General features: G+C 40.2%; 2 protein-coding genes across 2 annotated transcripts in view; both read right to left on the minus strand.

Annotated features, from left to right (window-relative positions):
• Positions 1-1,945, minus strand: part of stpg4 (sperm-tail PG-rich repeat containing 4) — an 86,392-nt gene extending 84,447 nt beyond the window's left edge. Inside the window, exon 1 of the mRNA XM_078557209.1 lies at positions 532-1,945. Within this exon, the coding sequence (XP_078413335.1) occupies positions 532-660 (129 nt within the window). The 5' untranslated portion in view covers positions 661-1,945. The remainder of the gene's footprint in view (positions 1-531) is intronic.
• A 3,758-nt stretch (positions 1,946-5,703) lies between these two features.
• On the minus strand, positions 5,704-13,577 carry calm2a (calmodulin 2a (phosphorylase kinase, delta)). Its single transcript, XM_078557210.1, has 6 exons — positions 13,311-13,577; positions 11,062-11,092; positions 9,807-9,950; positions 9,615-9,721; positions 8,646-8,781; positions 5,704-6,371 (listed from the first exon to the last, which is right to left on the minus strand). Exons 1-6 carry the CDS (start codon positions 13,311-13,313, stop codon positions 6,343-6,345), a joined length of 450 nt encoding a protein of 149 aa, XP_078413336.1. The 5' UTR covers positions 13,314-13,577; the 3' UTR covers positions 5,704-6,342.
• Between the last annotated feature and the right edge of the window lie 1,692 nt (positions 13,578-15,269).

The following is a 15,269-nucleotide window of genomic DNA, read 5'->3' on the forward strand; positions in this document are numbered from 1 at the left end:
TTGGGGGGAGGGGAGCCTTTCAACGTTGAATAGATGGAAAATTGTGGAGGCGGAGTGCCCAAATTCTCAGTATGGGCTTCTGCTAGGCAAAACTCCCATTTCGAAATGTACCCCAACACTATTTCTCCTGTCTCATTGTGAAGTATGAACCACACAGAAAGGGCAGTACAGCTGTACGTTTGATCCAATTCTAGTCAGGTATGAAAAAGTGAAACTATCAATGCCTTCATCTACGTTAAAAGCAACGAAAGATCATCGATTTTAGACAGTTTTGATGATCGTATAAACGACAATCTTATTAGCGGCTACATTTGCTGGGCTTAACTTCCAATGTCGATTCTACACTTACTGTGACATTTTCTCGCCACCCTCCCTCCCCTGGTTGACTCTCGCTTTTCTGGTGGCGAATTGTTTTTTTTTGCTGGAACGGTCAGCGCAAAAATAAGTTAGCAGTGAGATGACATCATTGAGAAATTCTAATTTTAAATATATATATAGCAGCCGAAAAGCCAAACTGTCACGTCCCACTACCTTGTCATTACGGTTGTTTTTTGCGTTACTGACTTCCTTCACTTTGGATTTTATTTCCGATTTGTTGGTTAAAGCGTGTTTTTTCCTCGCTACTTTCTCATGGGGAGAATTGGAAGCGGTTGCAGCCATGTGAACACCATTACCGAGATCCTATTTGCAAGCGCAGCCCCCGATTCCTTAAGATTTTTTCCCCCCTTTTTTCAAATACTGAATCGTGGTTTCCCATTTCGGAACATTTTTTTTTGTTGTTGATCGCCTTCCCCTTTCAAATCAAAACTGTCGCAAGGGATACTTCGATTAAAATTCTTAAAATCGCTCCCGGTGAGGACCAGTGTACAGCCCGTCGGGGAAAAAAATTAGTGTTTGAGGTGTCGCCTTTAAATGGCCCAAGAAAACCCCCCTTGCGTTCAGCGATAAACCACTGTGACGTGGGCTTGCAATTGTTTTTCGACACTGCTTCTGCTCCCAGTCTCTTTCCCCCTTGAGCCAGAATAAACCCTTGTAGCGACTGATAGTTAGCCAGCCACGCTTGGTATTTGCCCTTCTCGCTAAGGTTTACTCACGTGTTTTTCTCAACTCTTCAACCACATTGCTCAACAAATTTAGAACCGACTCTATAGATATGGAAAGAGCTTCAAGATTCGACGCCTTGCTCTGAGATGATGTTTCCTTAACGGTCTCATGTGGAGCAGCCGAGCAGCTGCATTTGTACCTGGCGCAGAAAGGCCAGTTTCGAGAGTTCGGGGTCCAGAGTCCAATCCATCTGAACATGCATTCCCCTCGCTGAAAGTGGGTGAGGTGGAAGCACGCATTTACCAAATGCATTCTCCAATCTCACCGTTAAGCAGTATGCAACTGAGCCAGGAGTGAAACTCAAGTCTTTTACCTAATAACCCACCCACATGGCAATAACAGGCCTCAGAACTGTTCCCATTGCTGTGAAACTGGGATGGAGGCAAAGGAAGAGATGTGGGACTAGCTGTGATGAAAGCACAATGCAGCCAGATTTAACTGTAAAGCAAAATATACTTCCGATTTTAGCACGCCAAATAGTGGCTTTCACTCGGAAAAAAAATAGGTTACCGAAACAATATTCCAACTAAAAGCCTGTATGTATTGCTGTTTCCTTTTCTTAACAATATAGTAGCATTCCGATAGCTCATTTTAAAAGCAATGCTACTGTCTGGAGTTAGATTATTGTTGCAAGTGGTACTCGAGACTTTAATAAGCACATAATCTGGGCTGATATTCAAGTGCAGTGCTGAGGGACTGCTACAATGGCAGTCTTTTGAATGAGACATTAAATAGATGCTTTGGTTACATTCTCAGGTGGAGCTAAAAGATTCTACGGCAGGGAGAGTGTTTCCCAGGTGTCCTGGCCAATAATTATACATCAACCAACATTTAAAATTAGCTGATTATTTATTTCATTGTTACTTTTGGGAGTGGTTTCCTACAACAGTGCCTACACTATAAAGACACGTCTTAAAATGCTTCGGAGCATCCTGAAAGGCACCATTAGATCCAGATTTCAATCAACTCAAAAGTTCCTAAACTAGCCAGAATTTGGTTAGAAGAATTATTTTCCTCTAGTAAAATCGAATACTAAAATCATTTATAATCATTCCACAAATAGTGGAGTAATCGGCAATATAAAGATGGTGTGATGTTGGCTTATAAAGAAAGCTGGATCGCATGATTGCAGGATGCAATTTCATAAACATCAGTTCCCACAAAGTAAGCTTCAGCATGGTGGAAAGGCCAAATCAACTCCGGCCAAGTTCAAACTTTCAACATTTAGACATTGAAACAGAAAATACTTGAGAAAAAGGGGGAATAAAACAGAACAACAACAAAACAAAATGTTGTTGGCCTGGCATTAATCCTGCCCATGATGGGCGGCCTGACCTGCTGAGTTTCCAGCAATTTCCATTCACTTCAGATTTCCAGTATCTACAATAGTTCAATTAACTGTTTTAAAACAAACTTTTTCCAAAAAAAATTGCAATCTAGTACAAGCATGCAATCAGACAAGGAATTTGAGCCATCAAGTTAGCTTGTCATTAATACTTCATCCCTTATTGCATAATCTGCATGGAGAAATTGTCAAATACACATCCTTCAACTTCAGCAAATTCACCCATTTTCTACATCAGTAGCAAATCCCAAAGCAAACAGAATTCCAATAAAGCACTTCCAGTATGTTCAATAATTTTGGCAACCGAATATAAACATGAATTGGACTGTAAGGCCATTACTTGCTATCTTGTACAGGGAGAAAAATGAGTTATTGGTATAGCAGTAACTTGTGACAACCTAAAAGTCATCCTGCTTAGAAGTGTCAAGATGAGGAGAAATTGTATTAATGCAGTTAACGGATAGGTTTTCCAAAATTTGTATTCTCGTTCAAGTCAGAGAAGAGCTTGGTCACAAGGGAAATAATTTTTAACCTTGTGATCTTAGAGTAGCTATAATTAAGCTTCAAAACTAGCACACAAATGCAATTCCCAGTGATTGGCTCCTGAGATATCAGGGCCTTTTATAAAGCAGCAAGGTAAAAATTAGAAAGGTACCGACTGAACATAATCCAAATAAGGCAAATTCAGCCAGTGAACTGTGCAAGGCTCACATGCACATAAAATTTGCACACAACTACATGCCAAAACCAATTAATTTAGGATATGAAAATTAATCACAATGCAAGTCTTTTAGCCTTCATGTTCAATTTTCAGCAGAGAACAAAGTTGTTAGTTACCTCAAATGTATTTTTAAATATATAGGTATTTAATACAGCAAACTAAGATTTACAGTGGTGTCCTGGGGACCTGTATTAGGACTACTTGCTCTTTTTGCTGTGTACATGGGCATAATTTCGAAGTTGCTGAAAATAGAGACACGCTTCAGGATAAGTCTGGTGAAATGGGAAAATATGGGAGATTAAAATGCTGAGATGATGATGCACTTTGGAAGGGAAAATGAGGTAATATATCGTAAAACTTTTAAAGAGGTGCAGCAACAGGCCTTGCTTAGAGGCCTAGAATATCAAAGCAAGTTATGAAATCCTTCATAAAAGGATGTGAAAGGTTAGCCCTCAGCTAGAGCATGGTGGCCACTTCTAGACACACATCCAAGTCATTGGAGCAGGTGCAGAAATTTACCAGAATCATACCAGTGATGAAGGACTTCAGTTATGAGACTAGAGAAGCTGGGATTGTTCCCTTTAGAACAGAATATGGAGGAAAATTGGGTGTTCAAAATTGAGGGGCTTTAATAGAACAGGCAAGGAGGGGTGGGTGGAAAATTATTTCCAATGGCAGGAAGGTCAGTAACCAAGTACTGATAATTGGCAACAAAAACTACATGGGAAGTTTCAATCTGGAATGCACTACTTGAAAGGGTAGTGGAAGTGGTATACAACTTCCTTTTGGACATTACTATTGTATTTGAGAAATCTGTAGGGCTATGTGGGGAAAAAGAGCAAGGCAGTGGCCTATTCATACTATAATGTGGATATACAAAAAACTATACTGCAAAGCACGGTTCTAACCAAAGAGGCCAACTTTCACTAATTGTGAACAAATCCATTTTATAGCTATTTACTTCTTTGGAATGGGCTCTGAGCTTAAATAAGGCAGTGTTAATACTTGTATCCCGATTCCTTGTGTTCACTTAAGTTGGTGTGCTTAAAAGTTAACCAATTCTGGGTTATGCTGAAATGAATTAAATTAATTTGACTAAATTTTCTCCTGTGCAAGAATATAGAGCTACTGCTCAACAACGAAACATTTGAGTGACATATCGAGATTTTTCCTGTTGTCACTTTGTGGTCTTTGGATGGATTATAAGACACCCCTAAATGCCCAAAGAAAAATTAAATGAACTTGTAATATCTAAGGAATGTCCAGCAGTAAAGAACCAAAATCGACTTAATCTTCAAATCCCATGTAAATATGAAGGATATTTAATTGTGGGCTTTATCTACCTGGTGTACGTAGAGGATTTTCCACAGGTGATGCTTGTAGGCAACAGATGCCATGTTTGAGAAACAGGCAGCAAATATGTTTTTCTGCCTCCTGGCTTGGAAGGTTCCCTTAGGGTAAACAATTTTTGAATCCAGCTGGTACAAGATATCAGCCGCAATTGTGCTGAAATAGCTATTCAAGTCAATTCTAAGTCATGCCTGCAAGTAACAAGTCCTTCAGCTAGTTTTGCTTTACAGTTCTCTAAAAGAGAGACTAATTTTGGTACTTTTAACAAGGGTTTTAGTTTGTTAGCTGACCACTACTGAATCTCTATACAGTGCTAGATCCTGAAACCCAGTAATAATCCATGAATCAGACAGAGGCAGCCATTTAATTCATCATCCATGCCAGCTCTTTAAAGAGAAGCCAGAAAGTGGGAGAAAAATAGGAAAACCTATCTACCGTTCCAATCAGTTCAATATTCTTGCCCGAGAAAATTTAACCAAAATGCATTTTGGTATAACCTAGAATTGGTTAATGCAGACTGTTTAAAAGTGGTCATAATGAATCAGGTTACAAATGGCACTAACAATTAGGTGGTAAAGAATCAGTTTTTTAAAAAAATGCAGTTTAGTTACATAATGGGATTTGTTGCTAAAGAATCAGTGAAAGTTAACCTTTTCCAGTGGTTATACCCACACTTAAGCAAATTAACAACCAGCATCAGGATCTGCCTTATAAAGTTTTCCATTCATCCAAGATATACATTGAAATGTTGGTATCAACAGGAACATTGATTATTAGCACACAGAACTGGACTCTTGGTATAAACAATGTTACTAAGAGGTAAAGGTAGCAAATTCTTCTTAACTATTAAGCAAGTGATTTGGCATCTAGGAACAAAACCCTTTTGATGGAAGATTTAATACAAATTTGTAGGACCAGCATTGTCTTTAAACCTAGTCTTATTATTTTCCAACCAGATTTTAAGTTAAAATGGGAAACAAAATTCTGAAGCATTATTTCACCAATTTAACAAGTGCAGATCAAGAGCAAGATTTGTTCAGTGTTAAAAATATACTTTAAATGGTTGCATGTTACACATGCTATTAACACTTGAATAGTAAAGTCTGCAAAAGACCAATTCCAGTCCAAGTCACTACCTGTCACATTATAGGAATAAACATCAACTACAAAAACAGAACAGCTATTTGGGTAAATTGTAGTTTTATTGGAAAAAAATATACAACTTGGAATGGATTTCAGGCATGTCAGTGCCAAAGCAGATTTCAGAAAGAACTAAGTGGCTAAACAAAATTTTGAAAGAGCACAGTAAGAAAACAAGAATGCTTCCTTGTATGGAACAGCAAATACAAAAAGGTTTAGTGTACGAGTACCTGGATGATACACCCGTTTTGCTATAGTGCAATGCTGAGAAATTTTAGGCTCTGTCCTTACTCCATGCAGAGTGATAACTCTGCATTTAAACAGCAATGCAATACATGCTGAAATCATCAGCCATTTCCTCACAGCAGCATACCCAGATGATCCCTCGTTAAACCACAAGTCCTTATGTAGCTTTGAATGTGTAGAAGAGCTTGGATGCACTTCAAGATAAAGCCACATGCAACTTTTGTTACACCAAAGTCTTGTCTCAAATGCAAAAGAAAACAATGACAAGAAGATATTGAAGGAAAATAACATGGACTGTAACTCTACCCACTATACATGCATATGTTTTAGACAGTTGGGGCAGGAGAAACATTACAGAAATTACAAACAAAGGAAAGGCAAATAAACAATGCTTTTTTTTTTACAAGAAAATTAAAAGGTTTTCTGTACAAGATCTTCACTTTGCAGTCATCATTTGTACGAACTCTGTAAAAGGAAGAGAAGAATATTACTAATTTCTAAAGCATCAAAACTTAAGTGCAAGGTGATTTGAGATCAGTTAAGTTTCAACCCGTCTTTCCACTCCCACCTTGAAATTACTTGTACTGCATTGTCATAACTAGTTACATTAGAGGGGAAAGTTCCATAGACAGATATCAAGTTTTCTTCAAGTTTTAGAATATATACGCTTACCAGATTGAACATGTTTGAAACTACAACGGACCCACAGTTTTTGAATACCAAGGTGATTTAAATTTTCCCATTTGGCATTAATTGATGGGCTCAAGAACAAAATAAAGTTTGAAAACTAACCAAGCCAACAGGCTGAAAGACAGTAACTAGGAGGGAAGAAATGGGTACTTCGGTGGAACAATGAGAACTTTGAATTAATTGGTGCTCCACAACCAGGTGCCAAAGTAGTTTCATCCCAATTTAGCAATCAAGGGATCTAACATGCTCATAACCAACCATGCTTAGGCAGCTGAACAACTCCAGAGTTCTGAGCAAAATTGTTGACAACAGTAATTGTGTAGCACCAAAACAATTGCATTATGCTCATGGTTGTTTCCTGCCCACCAGGCTCAACCAAAATAATTTCAACTTTAGATTCTCCAAGTAATTGTAATATTTTAGACATGAGAAGCCATCCAACTTTTAAATTATAGAATTAAACCAAATCAATAATTACCCAGGATAATCTTTTTTGACTAAGTCTGAATAGCAAGACCATTACATAAAAATTCACAAGGTATTAAATCCATGCAAGTTAAAAAAGTCAATAATCAATTGCTTGTAATGTCTAACAACCATAAATGAAGAATGAAGGTCAGTGTTGAGCCATTATTAGATTTTGTTCTTATACAAACAGAGGGGGATCTAGTCATGTACTTTAGTTCTGATGCAGGCAATCCAATACAACATTTCAGGAGTACATGTAATTTAACAATGCTGACCACATTACCCACCCAGATACCATTATACCCTAGAGGTATGAATTTCCAGCTTCTAGACTTACCTTATTAATGATTAAGAAATCTAGTCATAGTAAACAGGTTAATTTTAAATATGTTGACCCTGTCACTCCAAAGGAGGTCTAGGTTTGTAAGGTAGATCAGTAATTTTTATTTAGCAAACTTTCCCATCTTTATTTCTAGTTCTGGCTAAGGAGATCTTGAGTCATGTTACAGATTTGAAAAATTCACTTTGAGGGGCATTTTTACATCCACATGGCTAGGGATGAAAGGCAATACAAGTATTTGGTCATTAATACCCCAGCACAAAAATGGGCCACTTATAAACAAAATCCAAAGCTTTTAAGACTTATAATTTGCAGAATGCACAAACCATTATGTTTGGATGCCAATTAGTGCATGCTCAAGCCAAAGAAAGGAGCATTAATAACATCAAGGAATGACTAGTTTCTAAAACTTCCTGCACATTTGAGATCTAGATTGATTAGCATCAGATACCTTGCTATCATATGCCATGAGCACTTCAGGTTTACTTGAAGTTAGCAATTTAATTGTTTCGTTACTTTCCTTGGGCATCAGTTGTTCAAGATATTGATGTGAAAAATATTATTCACAAGTACTCTATTATGCAGTGTATGGAATTCTTAAAAGTCATTGCACATACAATACCTGGTAGCACTCAAAATAGCAACTACATTTTGTAGGCATACCACCCACAAGCATATTTTGCATTTTTTTTGCTGCGCCATATGGACATTTCATAAGTAGTTTGTCTCAGAAAATAGTTGTTCTCCAGGTTCTGGGAGAGCCTGAAAATAACTATTTGGTAGCCTTTCCATTCAAAGGTTAAGTGAAGCTGAACAAATTTATTCAGTGTTATATACAGTAAAATCTTCATTATCTGGACTGTGGGGGGAATGGGTGATGCTGGTTAATCAGAAAGCCAGTTAACAGTTCTATTTACCAATGGAATACAGCACAATACTTGTAGCATGAACTAATATGCAAGACTCAGGAATGGTATTCTTTTTACATTTAAGTCTTTGATAGTACACAAAATATAAAATATAGTATACAGGTATGACATGGTAATTGCTTCTGGTTGGTAAAGTGACTATTCTTGTTAGGGGAACATCAGAAATTCCAATTAGTAGAAAAGTCTGGTTGGTAGAGTGCCAGATAACAAAGTTTACCGTAGTTGAATATGAAATGTAAGATACTGAAAAAACCATTGCAGGCACAAGGAAACGGTATTAAGTGATAACAACTTCTCTGCTAAAAAACCCACCTTCATAGTTCACTTGACCATCACCATCAATATCTGCTTCTCTGATCATTTCATCAACTTCTTCGTCTGTCAATTTTTCTCCAAGGTTTGTCATTACATGACGAAGTTCTGCAGCACTGATGTAACCATTACCATCCTGGAATCCAAAAGAAATGAAACAGTCTAAGATTTTGCTTCAGGTCAATTTGAAGGGGAAAAAAAATTAAATGTTGGTATTAAGGGTCATGCAAGATAGAACCAAGTGGTCCAGCAGATTAGACAACCTTTGAGCTTTGGGTGAGTGGTAGTACTCTTGTCCCAAAGTTAGAAGGTTGTGAATTCAAGGTTCAATCTGGACTAGCACATGATTTAGTGCTGTTCTGTAAATGTCAGCCTGAGGGGGCACTGCATTTTTCAGGCAGCACTTTCAGATGAAGCATTAAGCAAGAGGTCCCATTTAGCCCAAGCAGATGTAAGGGTCCTGTGGCATGATTCTGGAGAGCATCCCCACTAGTATCCTGGCTAATATTATCCTTCAACCAACGTCACCAAGATTTTCTGCTCATTATCTTCTTGTTTTCCCACAAAATCTTGCTATGTACAAAATTGGCTGCTGCAATTCCTACATTACAACAGTGCTTTGGGATTGCGAAACTGCGAGAGGCACAACATAAAATCCACGTTCTTCACCCAAAAGCCTGAATTTAAATCCAGCCTATATTAACAGAAGTCTACGTTCACTTGCTTCAAGGGTCTGTGAAACAATGAGTAGTCTCAATCCAGTTTATAGCAGCTAAACACTCAATGCAAAGCGTTTCAATTTGGTACCGCAAGTTGGGATCAAATGAGGTTTAAAACGCATTAAAAACAGCAGAATGCTGGCCTTGCCAATTTCACATCCTAAAGGAAAAAAACACTGAGCTTAGCCAATATTCACTTCCTAGCAACTTGGGTTAGATTAAAATTAGAATTGGCACATGTTCACTGTACCTTATCAAACACTCTGAATGCTTCTCTGATTTCTTCCTCACTATCTGTATCTTTCATTTTTCTTGCCATCATTGTCAGAAATTCTGGAAAGTCAATCGTTCCATTTCCTGCCAAAAAAATGGAAGTTAGTGAAAACAGGTGCACAATAATATGAAAAGCTCATTATGAGGGCTTTTTGCTCCTCCTGCTTACCATCAGCATCAACCTCATTGATCATATCCTGTAGTTCCGCCTCAGTTGGGTTCTGGCCTAGTGATCTCATAACTGTCCCAAGTTCCTTTGTTGTTATGGTGCCATCCCCATCTTTGTCAAAGAGTGAAAAGGCCTCTTTGAATTCTACAAAAGGAGGAAAAAAATTCAATAATGTAAAATATATGTTAGCACAGTAAGAACTGAATGCATGTGATTTCACTAGAAAAGTTAATATTTTGAACCAGTGTGATGAAAATTACCCAAAAACTTGTGAAGTTGTGCTAGACAATATATAGATCAAGTTTATTGCTAAACCTGTAAAGTTCTCAGCTGTCACACTTAATTATGCCTCATGCCTTTTGTAAAAATGGAAGACAAGTATCACTACTAGATTACTCCAAAGATAATGTTGCAGATTTCCCAGATCTAAAGAAATCTGAATGTTAAAACCACTGATTTTAAATAACTGGCCCAGCTAAAGCATGGAGTACTAATTTCTGGCCATTTTTTAACCCAAGGTCTAAATCTAACTTTGGCAAAAACAGTACAGAAGATTGACTTAAATATTGTCAACTCAAATGACCAGGTTAGTACCCTGCAGCTAGAAAGATACTTAACATATGGATCATTTACTACAGAAAGACAACAAAAATGCTGACAAAAAGAGGGAACAAGTCTGGAAGCAGAACACAGTGCATCATTTCATCTTGTTCCTCCTTCGCATGTAGAGAATTTTGCTAGACAAATCAATTCAGGCAATGCCCAATGCCAAGTGAAGCATAAGCACTCCCTATACAAGACTTCTGATGAAATACATAAAAGATACTATAAAACTTTAAAGCTCAAGTATAACCAGGAAGTGTAAAGCATGCGTACAGAATTCACTTCTGTTCTACTGTACTTAACTGGACAATTCATAAGCCATTTAAATGATAGCAAGGAGCCTAAGTTCAAGGATGGGCAATACAGAAGCAATTAAATTACACCCACTTAAGTTATTGTATGCAAACTTTACCTGGAAATGAGCCACAATCACTTCCTCCCAGTAACAATCAAGCTGTACCCAATTTAGCTCAAATGGAAATCAAACTCCACAGCACCTTCCACTAGATTTCTTGCACAAGTTAATTCTCAGATTAATATTTACAAATTTTGGTGTTAAAATTGCTTAAGCTTTCAAATATCTTGCTATACTTCCTGTCAACATAAAACAGATCTTAAGCAATTAAGGTAGGGCAGTTCATTCAATATTTACCAGCAATTTGCTCTTCTGTTAGTTGATCAGCCTGAAAAAAGATAATTACAGATTATGCACTATTCATACATTAGGCTACATGATTTAATTGGGGGGGGGGGGGGGGGGTGGAGAGAAGAGGAGAATCACAATTGGGGCAAATGATACAATAATAATTCAACTCAAGACTAAAATTTCATTCATACTTCCTAAAATATTCACAACTTTGCAAAAACATGGCATGATGTCCAAGAAAACAGAGTCCTGTGCAGACACCCTCCAGCAATGAAGATTTACACTCCCACTAAAGCAACAGAAGATTTACACATGGTAAACTAAAACACAAGCATATGATTTTAAAGAGCAATACCTTACCAGCAACATTGACACTGGTTACTGACAAACTTCCAGGAGACAAAGTCCAGTTTCCCCCTGAAATTAAGTATCATTCAACAGCCACAACGTTGTAGTAAGATACAGGTTTTCAGAAGTGAAACTTCCAAATTCAAATAAAACCCTTGAATTTGCACCTAGGCAATTAAAAAAGTCCCAAAGAGGGATGTTTCATAATGTAACAAATATATTAATGGCTACAATAAGCAAGCATTATCATCCAGCCTAAGCAAAAAGTGTACTGGGCCCAATTTAAAAGCTCGAATTTTTGGTAAATACCACTAATTCAATAGCGCTTTGAATGAAAGCAGCTCATTTATTACACATCCATATGCGTCAAATAAATCCAAAAGGCAAGTGCAAACAGTCTTTAGTAAGAATAAAAACTACAAACCAAATAGCAGCAGCAAGGGAGGGGCTCAAATTCCACATAGCCAACAGTCATCCCTCAACTCGAGTGATCCCACAGTAATCATCTCAAGCCTCCCTTCCCCAACTAAAGAATATGATAAACTCCTGAGCAAGAACAATTAAACTGGGATGAAGAGGTCACGGGGCATTCAACCAGGGAGAGGCTGGGAAAGAAGAGGGACAATGCATCCCAAGCTACAGAAATCGGATCATTCGAAAACATCCGATGAAAAAACCTTCCATGAAAGGGTGCATTCACCTCGAAATTACGAGTTTCGGAAGACAATGCCGGCTGCATGAAGGCAAATCCTACTCGCCAAGTTAAAAGCTTAAAGTCCAATCTCTGTTTTACAGTGAGGGATCCTCCCCATCCTGGACCCTGCAGTTTGCTCTCCTCTTCTGCATTGCAGCCGGAAGTGCCGATAATTTAAAATCAGCCATCTCCGGAGGTAGGCAACTCCCCCCCCCCCACCCCCAGCCCGCTCCCCGCCGACACACACACCCCCCACATACCCCCCGCCCACCACCGTGAAAAATACCAAACCCTCGACGTTAACGTTTCTTCAACAACGTTGATATTTGCGAAAGCCGCCAAAGCGAGAGGCAGCGGACGCGCCCAATCCTCCCCACCCCGGGGAGAGGGGGGGGGGGAAATTACCCGCGCGCCACCTCCCCCGCGCTGTTCACGCGCTCTCACCTCCCCGGCCGTTACCGCGCGCGGGCTCGCGCCCACCACACCGGCTCCAACGGTCCGAACCCAACCGGCCGCCGCCGCCGCCCTGGGAATCGGGTGAGAAAGCGGCAGCGGCACAATCGCACGCCATCTACCCCCACCCCCGGGGGCGGTGGGGGAGAGAGCGACACCAACCACCCAGCCCCAGCGGCGAGTGTAAGGGGAGGAACCGGCTGAGGGAAGGACAAAGTGCGGGCATCAGGTAAGGTCGCCGCCGCCACCACCGCCGCCGCGCCATGACAAAGAGAAGGGAGGTGGAAACTGGATCAAACCCTTCGCCCTCCACCTTTCACCGACCACAACCTCCCCAAAAGCAGGAGGAAAGCGCCGCCAATTCCGGCTATAAAAATTTGCCTTCTCCTACCCGCTCATCCTCTTCCCCTCCGCCGGGATATGGCCGTCAAAAGAATAGGGGACCCCGAAATAAAAAAAATAAAATAAAAAGCACTGGGTCGGCGGCGGCTGATAGCGACATAGCGGCTAATGGGCCGCAGTGGCAGCCCGGCGGTTCTCGCCCTCTTATCTCCCTGCTCCACAGAGGCGTCGTCCCACGTTCCGGACCGGGGGTGGGGAGGAAAAGAAACGATATAAGATATATGTGGAGAAAAAAAAAGCCTCTCCGCCTGCGGTCCAACGGAAAATACACCATCGGTGGGGGATAAATCCAATTTCTTCCACGGTGCGGGGGGGAAAAGTATAGGAATTGAAGGCTGAGAGGTGGGGCGGGACTCACCATTTTTGCACCGTTTTGAACTGGTTGCCGATTGCCCCGCTCGCGGCTGAACTCCTCTCCGCCCTGGCCACCACTGACTATAAACAGCCCGCTCTCAGCGACTGCTTAACACCCGTCTCCTCCTGTATCCCTCCGCATAGCTCCGCCCCCTCCGCGCGCGCGCACACATACACACACTACGGATCATCCTCCACTGAAAGGGCTCTTGACCGGAACGCCCCGCCCCCACTTCAAAACAAAACAAAACAAAAAAAAAATCGCAACCGAGCTTCGAATTAATCTTCTATCCCCTTTCAATTAAAGCACCGACTGACAAACTGCCGTGGCCACCGCGCCGCCACCCATCACCGGATGCCTCCAGTTTGGGATTATTTTCTTGTTGCCCCGCGGAGGCAGATGGAGCCCGGCGTGGCGGTGGCAGCTCGGCTCCCTCTGCGGCCGCTGATTGGTCGGGCTGTACCTGCAATGCGTCAGTGCAAGGCAGCGTCGCTGGTTCTGTTTGGCGTCCGTTCGCCTCTGCTCCGTTATTCAGAGCTGTTCAATCGGGGGGGCGGGAGGGGGCAGTTGCTTAGCGCAGCGCAGCGCGGCACGGCACGGCACGGCACGGCGTGATCTGGTGTGGTTCGGCGCATTACATCGCCTTGGTGTAATAAAGGCGAAAAGGGAGGAAAAGACGGACGGGATGAAATAGCTGATAGTAAATGCACACTGCAGTATTAGCACATTAAACAAGCACTCAGCCTGTTGACCGCAGCTTCCCGCTGCATCCTCCTAGTGATTCATTACATTCATATGAAGCTTTTTATTTGCTAATTATCTTTGTAGCTTTATGCAATGGTTATGACTTTTGTGTGTCATACGTACGTGGCTTCGGCTATTGAACACAGAATCTTGCTGTTGATTTATTTCCTCTCTTGTATCAGAGTTTCTAATTATCTGTTTTCTTGAGTTGGTTTCAAACTATGCGTTGGATGTTCTTGCAAAGGTCCTGCTTGTGTACCCCAACTGAATTGCCCATTTTTATAATAAACTGCTATTGTCAGATATTTTGTAGTATTGGTGTGATTGTGTTGGATTGTGACTTTAGGTTGTTTTGGCGCACGTGCGTCTCTTGCTGGATATATGAATTTACATGACAATTTATCGTCAGGCTACGCTATTTTGCTTCTCCCTCGCAAATTTAAATGCCCTGTTTTTTAATATTAAGATTTTCTTGTCATTGCTTTAAATTTTGTTTGTTTGGCATACTACTCGGCGTCCAACGAAAGTAAAATGTAAACTTCACGGTAAGTTTCCGGACAATTTTCTAGTTTATTTTTAAATGGCAGAACTACAGTTATACATTACTTGCAGTTAATAAACATTACAAAACTTCAACATTGCTCTGACTTAATGTTCATAGCATCTAAGGCGCCATTTAATCTTGTAACTTCGCGTTATTTCTCACCATGTTTTAGAATACTGTACTTTGATATGTGTTATATATTCTAGAACATTGTTCTATATTGCACAGTCTACAATTCTTGGGGGACCGTCCATGAGAAATGTGATGCTCTGGCCAACAGAAACTTTTTTTAAAATGAGGCCCTTGCGTACTGTGTGCAGGATTATTTCTGGGTTGCAGGCATGGTAACAAAATATTTTTGGGATAATTAAAATACATGTGCACCATTTGTATAATGATTTCCTTTCTCCTTCTGTATATTGTTATTTTTAGATTTGTGTACAAAATCATCAACTTATTTATAAGGGTCAGGAAGGAGGAAGTGTTTTTGGGTATCATCTTGCTTCCTATACCTGCAGTATTGTCATCAGGCTTAATTAGCTATTGATACTAGTATAAGGAAAATCACACTTGAGACAATGGTATTGATTGTGTGATACTCTTAATTCATCACTCAAATCATTCTCATTAACACCAGTAACAAACATACTACCAGTAGGTAGTCCTATTATGTA

The sequence above is a fragment of the Cetorhinus maximus genome, chromosome 14, assembly GCF_964194155.1.
Source record: "Cetorhinus maximus chromosome 14, sCetMax3.hap1.1, whole genome shotgun sequence".
Lineage (NCBI taxonomy): Eukaryota > Metazoa > Chordata > Chondrichthyes > Lamniformes > Cetorhinidae > Cetorhinus > Cetorhinus maximus.